General features: G+C 37.8%; 1 protein-coding gene across 10 annotated transcripts in view; it reads right to left on the bottom strand.

Moving 5' to 3' along the window:
• The window catches only part of DNM3 (dynamin 3), a 573,673-nt gene that overhangs the window by 410,851 nt on the left and 141,207 nt on the right, over positions 1–21,615 (bottom strand). For all 10 annotated transcript variants that reach the window (XM_060643523.3, XM_060643524.3, XM_060643514.3 and 7 more), the window contains exons 3-4: positions 15,986–16,135; positions 14,659–14,862 (exon numbers count right to left, since the gene is read on the bottom strand). In XM_060643523.3, the coding sequence (XP_060499506.1) occupies positions 14,659–14,862; positions 15,986–16,135 (354 nt within the window). The remainder of the gene's footprint in view (positions 1–14,658; positions 14,863–15,985; positions 16,136–21,615) is intronic.

Raw genomic sequence — 21,615 nt, 5'->3', positions numbered from 1 at the left:
AGATGCTTTTGTTTTTAGCCTCTGTTCTTAGCTCTTTGTGCATTAAAAAAAAAAAAAAAAACATTGATTGATTTTAGGAGCTGCATTCATGTTAGAAATAAGCTCAAAACTATATCCCTTAAGAAGTTAAAACATGGCTTCTATGAGATACACATTGAGTTATTTCTTCTTAAAGAGTGATATCTTCACACATATTAATTGATTCAATTAGTATCAGGTGGTATTTGGACTCTTAATGCAATTATTTAAGATCTATTAGTTTTTTTAATATGGTCAAATATTTATGCTAAGAATTTCAAGGTAAAATGAGAATCCAACTGGGGAAAAAGAATACCTACAGAGAAAGATACACTGCCTGAAAAATGGGTTTTTCTCCATGGATTGCTCTTATACTTGTATTTTATAAACACAGTCACCATACTCTGAATGCTGATTTAATGCCTGGAGGCTTGAAGCTTCTGTTCAAGTTAACAGCACCTCCATGACCAGACAGAAAAGTAAATGTCTGCTAAATATTGCTAAAGGTCAATCAATATCAGCTTACATCACCCATGGACTTTAACTTTTTCTAGGTTGAAGACAGAGACTTGTTGAATGGCACAAGCTTAAAGATGTTGGTTGAACACACCTCCAGAAAACAAATAAAGAAGTCTACCTCCAGCTTCATGGTAAATTCTGACCCAATTCACAAATTTCATCTCAAGAGAAAACGTTACTCTCTTCCCAACCAGAGGTCTTACAGTCCTCGTGGAGTGTTTTTATACTCTAGGAAGACCTCTGGTCATGCTAGATTTAGAAATGAAATTCATTTGCTGTGAAATAAATCACCATGAAGGGAATTTCTAGACACATTTGCCTCCCTAGTGAGGCCTTTGAACAGCGCTCTATTGTAGACGACAAACTTGATGGGTAATGCTAAAATACTGCTGTGCCCAGAAAATAAAAGGCACAATGAGAGTCTTCATGGGTAATGAACTCATGCTCAAGTAATAAATCAATACCACTGTTGGGACTGACTCCTCTGCTTTCTTTACAGGAAATGTGAGTGTCTCTTTATGATGAACTGTCAGCTAGGGTATAGCAGTGTCTATAAAAATATGCAGATGTTGAACAGCAGTTTAAACATGGTGTCTTTATTATAAGACCATTAAAACCAACCAGGATAGATGGGTATTATACCATCATAAATAAACTCAACATGAAAAAAGTGTTCTCCCTACCAATCAATCTAACCAACTAACCTCATCTGCATCCATATCCTCTACCTTCACTACGATTAAAATAGAGAGACAATCTAATTCTCTCCTATCTATGGCACCCACAGGTGCCCTACATTATATTCCCATTCCCTGAGAAAATCAAGGATTTTTCTCATCTATTTATCCTATCTTTATCCTATTTCTTCCACATTTATCTCATCTCTGTCCTTCACCAATTTTATCTGTCTTCTGCCTCATTCTTATCAACACACAAGCATGCTATTAATATCTCCCATCTTTCAAAAACATTCTTTTGAATTTATACTAGTATCCTACTTTCCTGCTTCCCTCTACAGTGAAACTTGAAAGAGCTGCCTATATACTATCTCTACTTCCTCACATTCAAGTCCCTTCTGAACCTTCTCTAAGGAGACTGCTCTACCAAGCCCTTGTTATCAAAGCCACCAATGACTTTCATGTGGCAAATCCAATGGTCAGTTCTCTACCTTTGTCTCTATTAGATGAAAACATAAAAGTCTGATTTAGATACAAAGATTGGAGGTAATGATGATTTAGACCCAGTTCAAGCTGCTTTCCTTCTGTTTACTACTGAATCTTCCAGCAACAAGTTTGAAGAATTCAGGGCTAAGAATACAAGTGACTGAATGGATGCAGCTTTCCAGCACCTCCCTGGTTCCTCACAGAGGAGCACGATAAGGTTCAAGTTGAATATAGCCTGTAAGGACTGGGTAAACTGCCAAGCCAGAGAGGCAAAGACATATGGGTGCCCTGCCTTTTATGCCATTAGGTTGGGTGTACCACTTCATTACAATATAAGGGAAATCTCACTACCCCGTAGTTACCAAGTCCTGTGTTCCATTTCTGACTGTGTTATTGGGCTTCCTCACAGTAGGCTCAGCTTTGACCTACCAAATCATTCTCCTTGATCTCTCAGCAGCATTTAGCACATCCATCACAATGCCCTTCTCAAAACGCTCTTTTCCTGTACCTTCTGGAGTACCATGTTCACTTGGCTCTCTATCACTTCTCAGTGGCATCTGCTTTTTCTCCTCCCTTCCAACACTACTAAAATAGACTTGGAGAGCCCCAGAGCTATTTCCTTGACCATGCTTCTCTTCCCTATCTATATTCATCTCCTACATGATCTTAACTAGTCTCAAGGAATTACTATCTGAATTAGTTCCCTATGACTCTTGCAACAAATGACCAGTGGCTTAAAACAATAGGAATTTATTTTCTCATAGTTCTGGAGTCCAGAAGTCTGAAATTTAAAGTGCTAGCAGTGCTACAATCACTCCCATTAGAGGCTCCAGAGAAAGATCCTTCCTTGCCTCTTCCAACCTCTGGTGACTCCGGGAGTTTCTGGGCTATGATAGCATAGTTCCAATCTCTGCCTCCATCTTCACATGTCCTTCCTTGTGTGTCTCTCCCAAATCTCCCTCTCTTTTCTCTTATAAACACACTAATCACTAGATTTAGGGGTCCACCCTCAATCTAGGATGATCTCATCCCAAGATTCTTAATTACATCTGCAAAGATCCTATTCCCAAGTAAGGACACACTCACAGTTATGGGAGATGAGGTCTTAGACGTATCTTTTGGGGGATATAGTTCAACTCACTACACCACCTCTAGGCTGATGTTTCCCAGATTCTTAAATCCAGCATGAAACTCTCCCTTGAATTCTAGTCTCTATCATCACTACTTACCTGTCTAATAAACATCTCAAATTTTACATGTTCATAATAGAACTCTTGATTCCCCCAAACATCTTCCTCTCTCTTAACAACCTCCATCTTAGCAAGTGGAATTACCATTTAACTTGTTCCTTTCGTTAAAACCTTTGAAGTCATCCTTGACTCTTTTTTTTTTCCACAGCAAACCATCAGGACACTCTCAGCTCTACTTTCTTTCTTTCTTTTAAATGTTTATTTACTTTTGAGAGAGACAGAGAGCACAAGCAAGGGAGGGGCAGAGAGAGAGAGAGGGAGACACAGAATCTGAAGCAGGTTTCAGGCTCCAAGCCATCAGTTCTCTCAGCTCTACTTTCAAAATATATCTTGACTCTGACAGCTTCTCCACTCTGTACCATTCCTCTCTATTCCAAGCCACATCCTCTGTCTCCCCACAGGATCTCTTTATAGGAATAATCTAAGTGATCTCTTTGTTTCTATTCATGCCCTTCTTTTAGTCATTTCTTCTCATAGCAGCCAGACTGACCTATGAAAACATAAATCAAATCTTGTCCCTCTACACTCAAAACCATCCATTAGCTATATTTTGAACAAATGCGAAGTCTTTGTGATGTAAAAGAACCCACATGACAAGGGCCCTGCCTTACCTCTCTGATTCTTCTAGAATCTGCTGCTCTCTTCTCACTGAGCTCCATCCTCAATGGCCTCCTGGTGGCTCCTTAACACATCAAACCAGTTCCACCCCAGTCCTTTGTGCTTACTCTTTTCTTTGCCTGGAATGCTCCACCTCCAGATATTCACAAGGCTTGTTCCCTCACTTAGCAGTTCTCTGCTCAAATGCTTCTTCCACAGCCTAAAATAGCATTCCAAATCTCTCTCTCTCCCCTTATTCTGATTTAGTTTTCTTCATAGTACTCATCAGTGTCTGGCATTATATTAACCTGATATTAAAATAATTGTTTATCTTTCATCTCTTCCCTCTGTTAGCATATAAGCCCCATAAGCCTAAAATTTTTGTTTTGCTTACCAATTTTCTCATGATGCTCAGAATGGTGCCTGGCATATAGTAGTTGCTTATTAACTATGTGTTGAATAAATGAAAAAGCAACTAAAATGATCTCTTAAAATTAAAGCAATATAGCCATATTAAAAACTGGTATGAAAAATGAAAATCTCATGAAACCAGTTGAAAATAATGCTCATTAATGCTTTTGGGAAATAATGAAAAAGCATTCACGTGATAATGTAAACATGAACTCTTCCAAAACAATTCTTTCTCCAGCATTTATAATATTTGCTCTAAGAGTTCAGTTTTTAAGTTTGCCAAGTGGTCTATTTCTTACACATATTGATGCAGAGATATTCCAATAGATACCTGCCTTACAAAAGAACTGTAAGGCAAAATCTAATTCAATGTAACTTTGGCAATGTTTTACTGTGTTTACTACAATAATACTTCATTAAACAGGTTTCACTTCAATTTTATAAAATTCTAAGAAGCATTCATGATTATCTTGAATACAGTGTCTATAACACAGTTGGTGTGCGAAAGATTGATGATACATTGGCAAACCAGACCTGCTGTTATCAGAGATATGTGGGCTTACATCATGCTTCGGCTACTTACCAGCTGTTTGATTATGAGCAAGTTCTCTAAGCTCAGTTCCTCCTATATAAACTGAGTAATGCCACCTGCTTGACAGGATACTTGTGGTTATAACATATGACATGGTGTTACTACACAACTCATTTCACTTGAACTGACATATGCTGTGAACCAAATTACATCCCCTAAAATATGAAAATGTTCAGTTCATAAAGCAGATCTTCTGGAATACTTTTCCCTGGGGATTTTTATGACCTCACACATAAGAAAAGATGCCATGCAAACAAGTAGCTTTTTTTTAAATAGTGGAAAGTACAAAAATTATCAGAAATACATACTGAGGGGCTGATATATGTATCAGAAATATGACTGAGTGGCTCAGTTGGTTAAGCGTCTGGCTCTTGATTTTGGCTCAGGTCAAGATCTTATGATTCATGAGTTCAAGCCCCGCATTGGGATCTTCACTGACAGTATGGATCCTGCTTGGGATTCTCTCTCTCCCTCTCTCTACTCCTCACCTGCTTGCACACACTCACATGCTCTCTCTCTCTCTCAAAACAAATACATAAACATTAAAAAAAAAGAAATATATACTGAGCATCTATATAGTCCAGTTTCCTACCAGGTGGTCCTGCATATAGAATATATACTACTGACCATGAGCACTTTACCTAGCTCAAAAGATGAATTATAAATGTCTGTTGAACAAGAAATTAGTGAACTAACAAAGGCAGTGACTGAATTTTTAATGTAGCTGAGTAGAAATTCCCAATAGTTAGAGGAAGTGTTCATTAGAGGAATCATTGTGAGACTGTGCTGAGAATCCTAGTCTGCCCTCTTACTCTAAATCTATGAGCGGTAGCTGGCACAGTGCCTTAAACCCATCAAGCCAAAGTAAAGACCCCTCCTTCCACCCTACCCCAGCTCCAACCTGACCCAGCTAAAATCTCCTTTCACCTACAGTTAATCTAACAATTTGTAAATGAATCTGAAATTATTTTTATTTTTATGCTACAATATTAAAATATTCAAAATGATTCTATTATAATTCTATGTGTTATCAAGCTTCATTAATTCATATTAGTACAGGCAGCAGTTTGGGTTACAGAAGGCTAGTGATTGTTTTATAGGTTTCTCATCCCTATAAATTACGTACAATAAAATAACAAAGTCGTGTCCTTTGAATCTTTTCAAGAGGAAAATAATTTCTAGCATTTGGTTAATAGCTTAGAGTTATCTTTACAGATACATTTATCTTATTTAATTATTACAGCAACTTTTTGAGGCAAGGTTTATGATAACTTCGTTTTATTTTCTGGATGAGATAATAAGGCTCGAAGAAGTTGAACGACTTGCTCAAGAACATACAGCTGGGAAGTGACAGGCCTTCCAAGCTCTGTGTTCTTTTATGTACACCACTGAATAAAATAACTAATTGAGAAGTGGTCTAATGAGGTAGAGGGGCTACCTCTAGATGAGGAGGGAGGGGCTACCACAAGTGCACTATGTGGTCACAGCCATGTTATTCAATAGTGTAAATCACCAACATCTGCATAAACTTCTTCACCCCAAAATGGGACCTCTCAACAAACGAACCTCCCAGTATGCTGGTGAAACTAAGAGTATGTAAGAGCACTTTAAAATAATAAGACAATGATACAGGGAAAATTATATGTAAAACATTATTTAATTCTACTGACTAGGAATTTGACCTTGTAAATAGTATAGCCAATCCCCTTAAAGTTTTACTAAAAATCCTCATTTAGTCAGTAAATTATTTTTCACAAATGATACAAAAGATAAGTTTGAGCTTTCTCTAGCCACAAATGTGTTACATTCTACATATACAGGGAGAATAATTCACCATTACATTTGTTTTAATATAAGACATATATAAATACATCCCAGCATTATAGTAATATTCATTTTATAAAAGCTTTTATTTTTAATATCATTAGGCAAACATAAACTTCCCAACTATATATTCAAATATACCCAAGTCCTGCCCAGTTGAAAATGGCCTATCTATGTCAAAGAGGCTTAATTTAGTACAAAATCATGACTGCCTAAATTAGACCATCTCTCAGAAAACTATATAATTATGTACATCGGTGGATAAGATTATATTTCAGGTACCTTGAATAAAGAATTGCCCTCTATTATCTAAATAGGTCACCCTCATTAGCTAAGGGCAAAACTTCAGGAAAGCTGAAGATGAAGTGGTGAAAATAGGCTACTTGCATAGGCAGTGAAATCAATCCTAATGACCAACAGGGTAACAGATGTCACAAACAGATTGCCCTCAGCATCCCAATTCAAATGTCTTTTATATGACAATTTCCCAATTATTAAAGTTACATAAGATCAGAATGAAGAATAATGGAATGGAATAAGGGGGAAGCCTATTTCTCCATAAAAGCAACAAAAACACTGGCAAAAAACTGTCAAAATCAACTTTTCAGAACTCTCAAATTAACGAAATGCTTGTAACAAACTGAGGAGCATTTGTTCAACAAAAATGACTGAATCTCAGTAAGATCAGCAAGATTTGTGGTGTTTGAACTTTTCCAATTCCCATTCCCCTCTCCTTAGCTCTACAGTAGTCTTGAAAATGAAAATCCCCCCAAATCACAGTGAAAACTAGCAGCCAGAAGCCACTGGAGGGGACAGAATAGGATTGGAATACACCAAAAATAACATTTTCAGTGAACTGTAATTATTTAACCTCTCTAGCAATCCTCTAAAAACACCTATTTATAGAGCTTTTCTTTATTTGATCTGACTCAGAGTATACTCAGCACAACAGCCTTTTACCCAGGAAGCATGTCAAAAACAATCAGTGGTAATATTTAACATCACAGCTACTTTAAGCAGCAATAAGAGTTGGGGCAGAAGAATCTGACCAAAAAATTTAAACGAAAAGCTGGGAATGAGGTGGTGATAAGAATCATGGAGGTTTGTATGTATGTACAATTTAGCATCTAGAAGGCTACATGCATGCCTGGGGCTGTGCACATTCTCAGGAGAGATCTGAAAATACCCCAAACTCTGGCTAAACTTAAGCCTCTACACAAGCAGGAAGTGAAAGTTAAGGCAGAATTGTAAACTGCCTGCTATTGAAGGCATATTCCAAAATTCACACCAAGACCTTCACCAAATGCTGGGAGACTTATTTGCCCTGTACACTTAAGAAAATCTCTGTCAAGTTATTAGCTGACTAATAAGAAAATTGAGCAAAGGCTCTAATGCCCACATACAACAAAGAATACAGACTCTATAGATTTAGTTCAGGAAAATTACTAAGCAAACAAATACCAACAGCAACAACAACAAATGGCAACAAAAACAATCACTGGAAGAGGAGAGGAATCTGATTTTTGAGTGTTACCACATTATATTACTTAACATGTCCTATTTTCAATGAAAAAACTACAAGATATGCAAAGAAAGTATGGCCCATACACAGGAAAATAAGCATTCAATAGAAACTATCTCTGAGGAAGCCCAGACATTGAACTTACTAGCCAAGGACTTTAAATCAGCTATTTTAAATATGTTCAAAGAACTTAAAAAAAGCCGTATCTACATAATTTTTAAAAGTACAAGCATAATGTTATACCAAATACAGAATATCAATCAATAGATGGAATTAGTTTTAAAAAGAACTAAATAGAAATTCTGGAGGTGAAAATTAAAATAATAAAAATAAAAAATTCCCTAGACAGATTCAACAGAAAATCTGAGTAGGCAGAAGAATCAGCAAACTTGATGATAGGTCAATCGGGATTATTCCTCCCACCCAAGAAACAGAAAAGAAAAACAAAAGAACCAATAATAAAGAAAATAAGTGAGGGGCGCCTGGGTGGCTCAGTTGGTTGGGTGACCAACTTCAGCTCAGGTCATGATCTCACAGTTTGTGAGTTCGAGCCAGCATTGGGCTCTGTGCTGACAGCTCGGAGCCTGGAGCCTGCTTCAGATTCTGTGTCTCCCCTCTCTCTACCCCTCCCCTGCTCACGTTCTGTGTCTCTCTGTATCTCAATAATAAAAATAAAACATTAAAAAAAATTTTTTTAAAAAGAAATGAACAAAGCCTCAGAGACCTGTGAAACACATAAAGCATGTTCACATACATTTCATGGGAGCCAGAGAGGAGAAGAAAAGAAAGAATAGTTGAAAAAATAATGCCTGAGAATGTCCCAAATTTGATGAAAAACATTAATCTACACATCTCAAAACCCCAACAAACTCCAAATAGGATAAAATCAAGGAGATCCACACCTACATATATCATAATCAAACTCTCAAAAACCAAGAGAAAATCTTGAAAGCAGCAAGAGAGAAAAGATCCATCATATTCAAGGGGGTCTTGAATGAGATTAACAGCTGATTTCTCATCAGAAAACCACAGAGGTCAGAAGGTAATGAGATGATGACATACTCAAAAAGTGGTGGGGGAGGGGGAAGACTATTAACTAAAAATTTTCCTTCAAAAATTAAGGATAAATTAAGACATTCCCAGATAAATAAAAACTGAGAATCTCACACTAGGAGGCTTGCCCTATAAGAAATACTAACTCGGGGCGCCTGGGTGGCTCAGTCGGTTAAGCGTCCGACTTCGGCTCAGGTCATGATCTCACGGTTCGTGGGTTCGAGCCCTGCATCGGGCTCTGTGCTGACAGCTCATGACAGCTCATAGCCTGGAGCCTGTTTCAGATTCTGTGTCTCCCTCTCTCTCTGCCTCCCCCCCACTTGTGCTCTGTCTCTCTCTGTCTCAAAAATAAAATAAACATTAAAAAAAAAAAAAGAAATACTAACTGGAGTCTTTCAGGATTAAAAGAAAGGGCACTAGACAGTAACTCAAATTCACACAAATAAATAAAGAACACTGGTGAAAGTAGCTATGTAGGTAAAAGAAAATATAAATGTGTTATTATTGGTTTGTAACTCTTTTTTCTCCTTTCTGATTTAAAAGACAGCTGCATAAAGAAATAGTTATATGCCTGTGTTGATAGGTAGTGATTACAGCACATAACAAAGGGAGGAAATGGAGCTACATGGGAGGAAATTTTTGTGGACGGTTGAAATTAAGTTGTACTAGATATAAACTATATTGTTAGAAGTTAAGATGTTAATTATAATTCCATGGCAACCTGTAAAAAATAACTTTAAAAATATTAAAATAAATGACAAGGGAATTAAAATGGTATAGCAGGAAATATATTTTTAACAAAAAATTATTTCTCTACTCCTAATAAAGAAATAGACAAACAAAAGACATAATACATACAGAAACAAATAGCAAACTACAGATATAAATTCTGCCTTATCAGTAATTACATAACATGGAAATGGATTTAACACTCTGGTCAAAAGGCAAATATTGGAGAATGGGTTTTAAAAAATGATCCAACCACACGCTGTCTACAAGAGACATATTTCATGTTCAAAGACACATATAGGTTGAAAGTAAATGATGGAAAAAGATATACCTGGAAAACAGTAACCAAAGGAGAGTTGGAATGGTTATACTAACATCAAACATAAATTTAGAGACAAAAATTGTTACTGGACACAAAAAAAGACATTTTGTAATGATCAAAAGGCCAATCCATCAAGAAGACATAACAAGTATAAATGCACCTAACGACAGCGTCCCAAAATACATAAAGCAAAAGCTGACACAATTGAAGGGAGAAATAGATAACTCATCAATAATAGTGGTAGACTTTAATGTCTCAATTTCAATACTAGAACAGCCAGACAGAATGCCAGTATTTGAGTAGTACTATAAACCAAATAGACCTAACAAGTATCTACAGAACACTATACCCAACAAAGGCAGAATACACATTCTTCTCAAATGCACATAGAACAGTCTCCAGGACAGGTCACATGTTAAACCATAAAACAAGTCTCAAATTTTAAATGAATGAAATGTTACAAAGTAAGTTCTCTAAGCAAAATGAAATGAAATTATAAATCAATGACAGAAGGAAATTTTGGAATTTTACCAACATGTGGAAATTAAGCAACACATATCTAAACAACACATGTCACTGCTTTTTTACCAAAATGGTAATTATAAGGAAAACTAGACCTCTGAGTCAGATATTTAAAAAATACTCACAGAATGACTAGAAAGGCACAGAAAGTAAATGGAAGTCTCTATTTGTCGATCCCAATACAACATAGCCCTATTCACCACATTCTAAGGCCTTTCCAGCTTCTTCCCTTCTCTATTAATTCTTCTACCACTAATGAAAACATAGAATTTGAACTCTATTGGTTTGGGAAAGAATTAACCCTCTTCCTTTGGAGCTTCAATGATGTCCAGGACCAGTCAAAGCCACAGGTTAGCAACACACCAAAATGGATCTCTGAGGGAGACATGATCATCATGCAAACCCTTTGGATAGTTCTCAGGGTTCCTGAGCGTAACAGTGTTACGGAATTTAAAGAGGGATGTGAAAGCAAATTATAAGCCTTGAGGCTAGCAAGGAACTTTTAGTAATTAACCCAAGAATCATACTTATTAAGAGTCTTCAGGCAATGGATTAATTTGTCCTTCTTAGCAATCACCATGAAGGAATCAGTCAGACAAGTAAATGGCACACAGTAGCACTGAATGTTTTCTCTTTTCTGAAAAATTATTAATTACTTGCAAAATTATCTTCCAATTATCTGCAAAACTTACAAAAATCTGTCCTCAGAACTACCACATATAGAATATGAAAAACTGGTATAAGGAAGGTCTGTCTTTGACAAAGCAGGACTTCTACTGATCCATAAGAAATGACGCTCATTTTGGTAAGTCCATGAACATTCAGATGGCAATTTCTAAGTAGCACCTAATAACAATAGGCTTATAAAATAAGCCAGGCCTAAATTAGCAAAAAAGTTCAAATTTAACCTTCTGGATACAGATTTGTAGCATACTATTACAAATCCATGACTAAAACTCGATGTTGTATTTCACTTATGCTGTAACAACACGTTGTTAATACTCTCAGTGAGATTGTAAAGACTGATTTCTTTCTGGTAAACTGATGATTCCCTCCACCAATATTAATTGCTCCCACCTAATGTTATGCCATCACATGAGAGTTATTGCTTTGGGTCATAAATGAATTTTCTTTTGAGGAGGCTGAGGAGTGAGATATAGTCACTGCCATTAATAATCCCTTCTACACAGGGGGGCCTGGGTGGCTCAGTCCATTAAGCGTCTGACTCTTGCTTTCAGGTCAGGTCATGAGGTTGAGTCCAGTGTTGGGGGCAGCTGTCAGCACAGAGCCTACTTGGGATTCTCTCTCTCTCTGCTCCTCCCCCCGATCGCATGCATGCTCTATCAAAATAAATAAACGTTAAAAAAAATAATAATCCCTTCAATACAAAAGGAGTTAAATAGAACATGAATATGTTAAATGAATCTCAAGAATTGAGGACACTTTACAGGACATATTAGTTGGCCAATTTTCTTTTAGTTTATATTTCTTTTTTTTTTTTTTTTTTTAATTTTTTTTTTTTCAACGTTTTTTATTTATTTTTGGGACAGAGAGAGACAGAGCATGAACGGGGGAGGGGCAGAGAGAGAGGGAGACACAGAATCGGAAACAGGCTCCAGGCTCCGAGCCATCAGCCCAGAGCCTGACGCGGGGCTCGAACTCACGGACCGCGAGATCGTGACCTGGCTGAAGTCGGACGCTTAACCGACTGCGCCACCCAGGCGCCCCGTTTAGTTTATATTTCTCATAAAATTCAGAATTTGTAAAAACAAAAGATTCTCCATTGGCTGTTCTACTATATTTGAAGTTGTGAGGATGTAAGGCAGAGGCAACTGCAAGCATCTTGCCGCCTGTGAGGAGAATAGATCTGAGAAAAGAACCACCTCCAAGGAGACAAAACCAAAGACTGACAAAACTAGAATCAGAGATTGGGGGATATCATTTGTACTCTCCATGAAGTTTCATCTCAACTTCGAGGGGACTTTTTAGGAATGCGATTGTGCTGCACTTGCTAGAATCCACCGATAGAATTGCTACCTCTGCTCCCATAAGATATTGATGGCTTTGTCTCCTGTGAGACAAGAAGGTTGCTGAGACAGGGCTGTTACAGCATCATTTTTATAACTAGACCCCAGCCCCACTCCTTAGTCTGGCTTTCCCGCGCCACTGATTTTGGAGAGCCCTGGTGATGGTCCCCATCTAGCCACCTGTAACCTCCACCTCCTTGGTTGCAAGCACCAATGTCAGAGATGCTGAAGGAAGCCACAAAGAAGTAAAACAATCACTAATGAAGATTGTGGAAAGGTTTAAAAACTAAATGCACCAAGGCCAGGGTGCGAGAGGAGCTAAAAATGGAAGAATTTGCTGAAAATGCCTATATGATGTTGTTAGACCTCCAGACCCTTTCCCCCATCTTGCATAACCACATAGTTACTCCTCCTTAACCTCAGCAGAATACTGAAGATTTACTTTCAGAAGAGGATAGAGGGACTGTGGACTGAGGAAGACCTTTAGGAATGCCATTATGAAACCGGAGGGATTCATTAGGAGTCTACATGCTAAACAGCGAGAACCACCCCATGTCACCATGACAACAATTCTTCCTCTTCCATCTGAGAACACTGGACATTAGGTTTACATCAGACCAGCTCAAGTGGAAATACTTGTAGCATCTAATAGCAGCTGAGGAAGGCTCCCAACAAAATGGCCAGCCCAGTCACCCTATGATAATGCCCATTAGTCAATGAATCTCATGCAGACACATAAAGAATTTCTGTCAGCTTATTAGTGCTCTACACTTGTATCTGAGCAAGCAGCAAAAGATCGCCAATCATTTGAAAAAAGGGTGTGACATCAAAGACAGTGACCAAGAAAAATGACCAGAAAAAAATGGACTCAGAGACATTGTAAATTACAAAAGGAAAGCTTCAAAAGATCTCTCATTAAAATCTTTAGAGAAGATAGTGTACTTGCAAAACCAAGAGGATGATGCTATTTTAAAAAATAAAAATAACATTCACAAAATGAGAAAATGCTGTTGGGACTTCTTTAAATGATATCAGAAAAGAAAAATTAATTAGAGGAGCTGAAGATAAAGTTGAATAAATTTTGCAAATGGTAGAACATAGAGACAAAGAATAAAAGAGGAGGTTTTTTTTTTTAAATAAGGTTAATCCAGGAGTTCTAACATACTAATAATATGAATTCCAGATAAAGAGAACAGAGAAAGTAGGGGCAATTAGTTATCAAAAATAATTCCTAGAATTGGGGAACATGTATCTCCACACTGAATAGACACATCATTGAGTGCCCTTCCATAATGACTTTAACACACACACACACACACACACACACACACACACACACACACCACACACACACAGAGCCCCATTTTGGGGTCTCTGAAGATAAACTATTGTTAGCTCCCAAAAAGAAAAAAATCAAAACATCAGCATAAATAAGATAAATCTCTGCTTTTACAATATGTGCTTATTTCGAATAATTATAAGCTAAATAATATTTTACATGCATTAGGGACACCTGGGTGGCTCAGTCCATTAAGTGTCCGACTTCGACTCAGGTTGTGATCTCACGGTTTGTGAGTTCGAGCCCCACGTTGGGCTCTGTGCCATCAGTGCAGAGTCTGCTTCAGATCCTCTGTCCCCTCCCTCTATGCCCCTCCCTCCCTATCTCTCTCTCTCCCTCTCTCTCAAAAATAAAACTATTTTACATGCATTAAAAGGGTTTCCTATTTTAAAGAAACAAGACATACATGAAACAGAAAGAGTTTTCACTGGGAGTATATTCAGGTAACTCTTTCAATAACTGAGGGGACTATCTGATTTCTGTACCAGCAGTTTATTTTATTTGCTTTTTAAAATAAGTAGTTCATAAGGATTAGAAATATCTGTTTTCTTAGATCTCACTTAATCTTACATTTATTTATATAGGTTTAGACTATATCCCCTAGTCATTTTTCTTTCAGGATCTTAAGTTAAAAAAATCTAACAATATTAATAATGGCTAATTAAATTAATAATGAAATTAAGTTATGAGAATTTGTGTTACCTTGAAATATACCCAAACTCTTGACATGTTAAACTAATTCTCTTCCATCCTAAAAGCCACACACTCACCTTGAGGATCAACTTCTTTAGCTAGCTTCAATGCATCTGAGTTTGCAAGATCGGTGTTGGCTGGAGTAACAGCCAAAATGAGACAGTTCTCCCGTGTGATGAACTGCATAATCATTTCTCTGATCTGATACTCAATATCTGGTGGCTGATCTCCCACGGGCACTTTAGTAATTCCAGGTAGGTCGATAAGTGTGAGATTTAGCACTGTGTGGAAAAAAAAGGAGTCTTACATATACCCTCAATGCTAAAAAATATCAATAATGAAAAATCACCAGTCTCTTTAGTAGAAGTAAAACAAGCTCAGCTTTATATACTGTGTGTTGAGTTAACTCCAACTCATGTGTGTAGAATAGAAAGCACAGAATACAAAATGGCTTTGTTAGTTTTCTTTATTTTTATGACATGATTGTGCTATGCCAAATAATTATCTTAACATAATTTGAAAGGCACTGATTTGCATATCTAAGAGAGAGCTGTCATATCTGTAACTAGTGTGTTATAATTCAAACACTGAACAATAAGTGCATACGCTGGCTGCCGGTCTTGTACAATTGCCTTCAAATAGTGTAAAAATTCTTAGGGTAAGATTTGTCCTTCCCTTCAAAAGCATTATATATTATCTAGAGAGGGTTAGCCGCTCAGCCTACCGGACAGCTGTTAGTCATTTGTGGTCCCATGAGGTTACGGTGCAGGCTATGTGCCCAGACTCATGGAGTACCACCAGGAGGGCAGGAAACTACCCCTGAGTCAGTGACTCCAGCAGCAGCCTGGCTATCGTTCTCCGCACACGACAGGGGTGGCCCCAGCATGAAAATCTGCCCCACTGAAAATTTAGTCAGGATAGAGGTTATTCCATATCATACACCATGCACTGGTTATCTAATTTATAAGTTTCTTCTGATAGTCTGGAAAAAAATCAGAGTTGATGCCTCAGGAAGAGAATAAGTAGAAATATATAGCACTATAAGAAAATCCAATAGGAGAAGACTCAACTACAGTATCATCCATGTACCTCTAAGATTCTTGCTAAAACTGAAGATATTAAAAAATAGAAGTTTTCACGCATACCTCTTAGAAAGTCTAAGAGTTTAAAATAAAGAAAAAATTTTAAGTGACTTACTCAATTCTGATCTTTTTAAAAGTCATCTCCTGCTTTCCCATAAATCTGTGAGCTCTTTGAATCATACCATTTATGGCAGTATCCAAACACTATCCTAGAAACCCGGTACTTTTTGACAGAACAAACCATCTTCTGCACAAATAATGTATGTCAATTAATGCAAAGATTTTTGAGGAAAAAAATTTAGAATTTTGTTATTTTACTTACCATGTGGAGAATAGACTCGTAAATTAATGGGTATGGAGGAAATGCCTTTATTCATTCCAGTCACTCGATCTGTTTCTGCTTCAATCTCATGGCGAACTTCATCAAAATCTGTAAATTTTTTTCCTTTGCAATGTAGAAATTCAGCATACTCTACAAAAGACAAATTAGCACAACTTAAAATCTATGCATTCTTGCAATAATTATAAGGAAACAATGTTTCTTTAATTACAAGGCAAAGTATCCAATATTGTCTCTGCAGCCATTAAAATGAGAGAATATAGCAGTTACTAAGAAACACAGCTAACACTTTAGAAATATCAAACATAGTACAAATGCTAAGAATGTTAAATTTGCTAATTTTCAGATAAGCAATTAAGCATGACTTAAAGAGAATGTTGGCCCTCCAAATGATAAAGCAAACAGCATCTGATTGTCAAAGAAATTAAGTCTAGGGTACATACAAAGCCTACCTAATCTTATTACTAATCTTATTAGCATGTCCTTTTTCATATCACCACTTTATTAAGAGGGAATGCTAAGTTATATAAAGATACCTTTAGAAGGCAAGATGGTTTAGAAACAAAATTTACTTAATTCTTTAAAGATAAATAATATATGGAATATCTTAGCTTTAAAATATACTATTCAAGATACCACACCAACTTGTGTAATTGAAAAGACAATTTCTCAAGAAAAATAGTTTTAGATCAAAGAAAATATTTACCTGCAATCTAAAAAACAATTAGTAGGAAGTAGGAAAAACTCTAAACTATACATAATAACAGAAAATTGGGTTAAGTTTCAGTAACATCTTACTAACTGCTGTGCTATTGATTTCTATTCGTACCTCCAGATGTGTCAGGTATATGATAGCACAACTCAAAAAGGAAGCTGACACTATTAGACTTTTAAAAAAAATTACCATTTGGGGGCACCTGGGTGGCTCATCTGGTTAAGCACCCGACTCTTGATTTGGGATTCTAGACTCACGGTCATGAGATGAAGCCCCTCCTGGTGCTCCGCACTGAACGTGGAGCTTGCTTGGGATTCTCTCTCTCTCTCCCTCTCTCTCTCTCTCTCTACCCCTCCCCCGCTCACACTGTCAGCACAGGCTCCACACTGTCAGTGCAGAGCCCAATGCAGGGTGCAAACTCACAAACCATGAGATCATGACCTGAGCCGAAATCAAGAGTCCATCATTTAACCAAATGAGCCACCCAAGTGCCCCCGGAAAACGTTTCTTAATGATGGTATGAAATCTGCTTTCTAATCGTATTTCCTTTGTCCAACTTTTGCCCCCTGGAGCTAGCTATTCAAAGTCTCCTCCCTGTAAAATGGCCAGGATTATTCTGAGCTCTAGCACCAGGAGTTCATCTTCTTCCTGAGCTTTTCTTACCACCTTCCAAAAATGCTTGTCTGATCATTGCTCAGGCCTCCTGATGTCAGACATGGGTTTCCCAGAGCCACCCCTGCTACTCAGGACTGGAAAGGTCATGGCTCCTGAATTGGACCAACTAGTTTAAGTTTTAATTTCCCAAAGAACTGTAATGGCCTAACGTTTCAAAAGTTAGAATGATAATCAGAGACTTTACTTCATTTCAGACTTTACTGTCAATGTAGGTGGACATGAATATTTTTCTTTCTTACTTTCTCCATATAGTATGTGTCACTTTTGAAAAAATGGCCAGCTAAGGCTTGAGTTCATTCCTCAATGGTTGAAGTATACACAGTAAAGGTTGAAGAGGCCTCAGAGTTCTGGCCTGCGGAGATTACTGCATCACTGGGCATGTTCTCTCACATGTTTGCCCTCACAGGTACCATTTTTATTAGCATATAAATTCCCAGAAAATTGAGCCTTTATTTCATTTATCTACTCAGGGGATTGGCCAGTATCATGTGAACATAAGAGGTTAGAGATAAGTAGAGGATAAAACAATAAGAAAAATAAAGAGGAACAGAGGATGTCAGATCTCAGAAAACAAAAATTAATATGTAAAAATGAGTCATAAATAATTTATAAGAAATGGAACTGTAATTTTTCAGTTCAACATATTTTGTGTTAAATGCACACTTGAGGACTTATAGCTATCATAATTATTACTTTCATAAAATTAATAAGCTTCTGGATCAGGGACTATATTTTCAATTATGTTACTATCAAGAATTCAAGTGACACAAATGTAGATTTCTCTCGGTGCCACTAGAGGGCACCTACCTGCTTTCTCCATAGGAAACCAGTGCCCTTCCAGAAAGAAAGAGGCAAAATCAATGCAATTTTCAAATTATATTTAAATTCATTCTTGGACTCCTATAAAAATGCTTTTATTTTGAAATTTGGAGATTAGAATTGTGCAGGACACTCTCAAACCTTTGTGTCTTTTTAAGGATAGGGTCCCACAGAAAGATTTAGAGATGCTGGTATTCATTTATTTATTCAAGTAATATTTTGAGCTCTTACTACTCACCAGGCACTATTTTAGAAATTGCAGGAGGAAAAAAAATAAGTGTCTAACCTCACAAAGTTTAAATCTGCATGAGATGAAACAGTAAACAATGTGGGTGTGCCAGATGATAAGTCTTATGGAGAAAAGTGAAGAGTAAGGGAAACATCAAATGCTAGGGCAGGAGGATTGCTTCGTTATATGCTTTGGTTGAGGAAAGTTTCTCTGATATGACAAAGTGATATCTGAGCAAAAACTGAAGAAAAGAAGGGAGCAAGCAATGTTTTATATAGGAACATCCCAGCAGAATACGTGAAGTTGGAAGCATCTGGGAACAAGAGCAAGTTCAACATGCCTGGATCACAGAGCATATGGGAGAGAGAGAAAGGAGATGAGGTCAGAGCTGTGGTACAGACCTGGTTTGTGTGAAGCCCGTGAGACTTTAAATTTTACTCTGATTGAATAGTAGACCACTTGAAGGGTTTGGGGTAGAGGAGAGACCTGATGTGACCTTGGTTGGTTGGTTGGTTGGTTGGTTGGTTGGTTGGCTGGTTTTATGTCATATTAGAGAGAGAAAGCATGCACGTGTGAGTGGGGAAGGGGGCAGAGGGAATCCCAAGCAGGTTGTGCACTCATCAGGGAGCCTAATGCAGGGCTCAACCCCACAACGCTGGGATTATGACCTGAGCCGAAATCAAGAGTTGGACACTCAACTGACTGAGCCACCCAGGTGCCCCATGGCCTAGGTCTTAGGTCTGTGGCTACAGTGTTGAGAATAGACAATAAGGACTCAGATAGGAAGCTGGGATACTACTGGGATAATGGAGGTGAGAGATGATGGAGCTTGGACTAGGGAAGCAGCAGTGGGAGGAGTGAGAAGTGGCTAAATTCTAGTGTCCTTTGAAGGAAAAACAATAGGATTTGCTGATGAATTAAAGGTGGGGTATAGGCAAAAGAGAGAAATCAAGAACAACTTCAAGGAGTTTGACCTCAGCAATGGGAAGAATTTTGAAATAGAAAAGACTGAAAGGAAGAGGATAGGGAGATGGGGGTTGGGAATCAGGAGTTTGGCTGGGGACCTATTAAGCTTGCATTGCCCACTATACACCACCCAAGTGGAGAAACAGAACTGCTGCTAATGGTTGAGGATTACACAGCTGTAAGAGATACCACTCACATTTGCAGTCATGTGTTAAGTGTTTATTTATTCCGAAAATTTTCCAGAAGATGGCAGTCAAGTGCTTGAGGAAAAGAGCAGCTTTTTCTAATTAGCACAAAAATGCCTTTGGGGCTAGACACATTAGTCTTTCATCTAGGGAGGAGTCCAAAGCTAGAAATATATATTTGGAATTCATTAAAGTCAGACAAGAGATGAGATCACTAAGCGAGAGTTAGATGGAGAAGGGGCCAGAGCACTAGGCCCTGAGTGTTCCAATGTTTAGAAGTCAGGAGATAAAGTGAGCAGGAGTGGTTAACAAGATAGGAGGGAAATTGAAAAAGAGGTGACCCAAAGCTAAGTAGAAAGGGTTTTTCATGAAGGTAAGAGACCTTCCACTCCATCAAATACTGCCAACATGTCAGGTAAGATGAGAACTAAGAATGGATCACAGAATTGAGCAACTTGAGAGTCCTTCAGGAGGTTGACAGGAGCTGTTACAGTGGAGTGGGGTGGCTGATAGCCTGACTGGAACAGATTTAAGAGAGAAGGGGAGGAGAAGAAGTAGAGACTGATTGTAGACAATTCTTTTCGTTTTTTGTTGTAAAGGAGAAGGAAGAAGTGAGGGGGCAACTAGAGAGGGATGTGAGGTCAAGGGAGGGTTTTATAAAGATGGGTAGACTAACATGTTCATAGGTTGATGGCATTAATCCATACCATGGAAAAGTTGGCAATCCAGAACTGAGAAAAAACAAGTGCTGATGTGATATCTTAAGGAAGGGACAAAAGGAATTAGAAACAAATATGCCAATTCCTCCAAGGGAACAGAAAAGAAACAGAACAATGAGAGTTGACAAACAAGTAGAGGTGATGGTGGTGAAATTCATTAGGTGAGAGTAGGGACTTACCATATTTGTGTAAAATCCTTTTATGTCTTAAAAAAAACATTTCTGTATATATTCTTACTGGTTAAACTCTACAAACACTATTATTTCTACCACAAAATGTAACACACACACACACACACACACACACACACACACACACAGTGATCCAAAATGAGTGACCTAAGAGTAACCATAACAGGGATGTCAACTGGGTCTAATCTATGTCCATCACTGGGATTCATACCTGCCCAGCATATCAGAAGAACCAGTGGGCAATACCCACAAAATCCTCTTTTCTATGGGTCCCCAGGAACCTCTTAGAAGGCAATTCATCCTACAGGATGGAATTCAGGCAAAACCTACTCTGAGCTGCCAGAAGGAAGATACCTGCAATCCATCCCTACCCAGTTCTGGAGACTCCCAGGTCTATGTCCCCTTGCATCTAACAGTATAGTGATAGTCAGATCACACATCCTAATTCCTCATTAGAAAAATATGTTACAATTCATGGCTACAGGTTTATATTGCCAATAAGGTATGTGTTATTAGAAACAAGATAAGCCAGTCCTGTCATGGGATCCCTGCTCCCTACCAAGCGGACCATAAACAGGTGGATAGCAGAGGTGGCATGAATGTTTTTGAACAACTGACCATAGTTGCTATTGAGGAGGATTATCAGTCAGTTTGTATCATCACAGAATCCTAAATAAATCTTTATTAGCAATGTAGAATTTAAAAGATGACAGCTTTACTTCTCTGCTGTCCAAAAATACAATTGTAGATGAAAATCTTAAAAGGATTATCACATGAGTAATGCATCACTTACTATACTCACCTCTAAGAGAATGTTCACATGAGTTTGGGGATGAAGAAAATTCTAAACCTAAACCAAAATCTACAGAACAGGCTATACTAGCTGATCAACAGCTAGACTTTTTAAGAACTAGTAAATGTGTGTCTCCTGAGACTTTTACACTATGGCAAACTAATATGTCGGAAGTCCTAACAATTTTATCTTATGGTTGAGATATATTCTTTTTCAGAGAAAGATACGGTGTCCAGTGGTACACCTTCTCTTGGCATGTTTTCAGTGTTCCTTTTATTCTAAATGCTTGGTAGTTGGGTACATGAAATGGTCTCGTCCTC

This window comes from Panthera onca, chromosome F1, assembly GCF_046562875.1.
Source record: "Panthera onca isolate mPanOnc1 chromosome F1, mPanOnc1 haplotype 2, whole genome shotgun sequence".
NCBI lineage: Eukaryota > Metazoa > Chordata > Mammalia > Carnivora > Felidae > Panthera > Panthera onca.
This window is presented reverse-complemented; position numbering and strand designations above follow the sequence as displayed.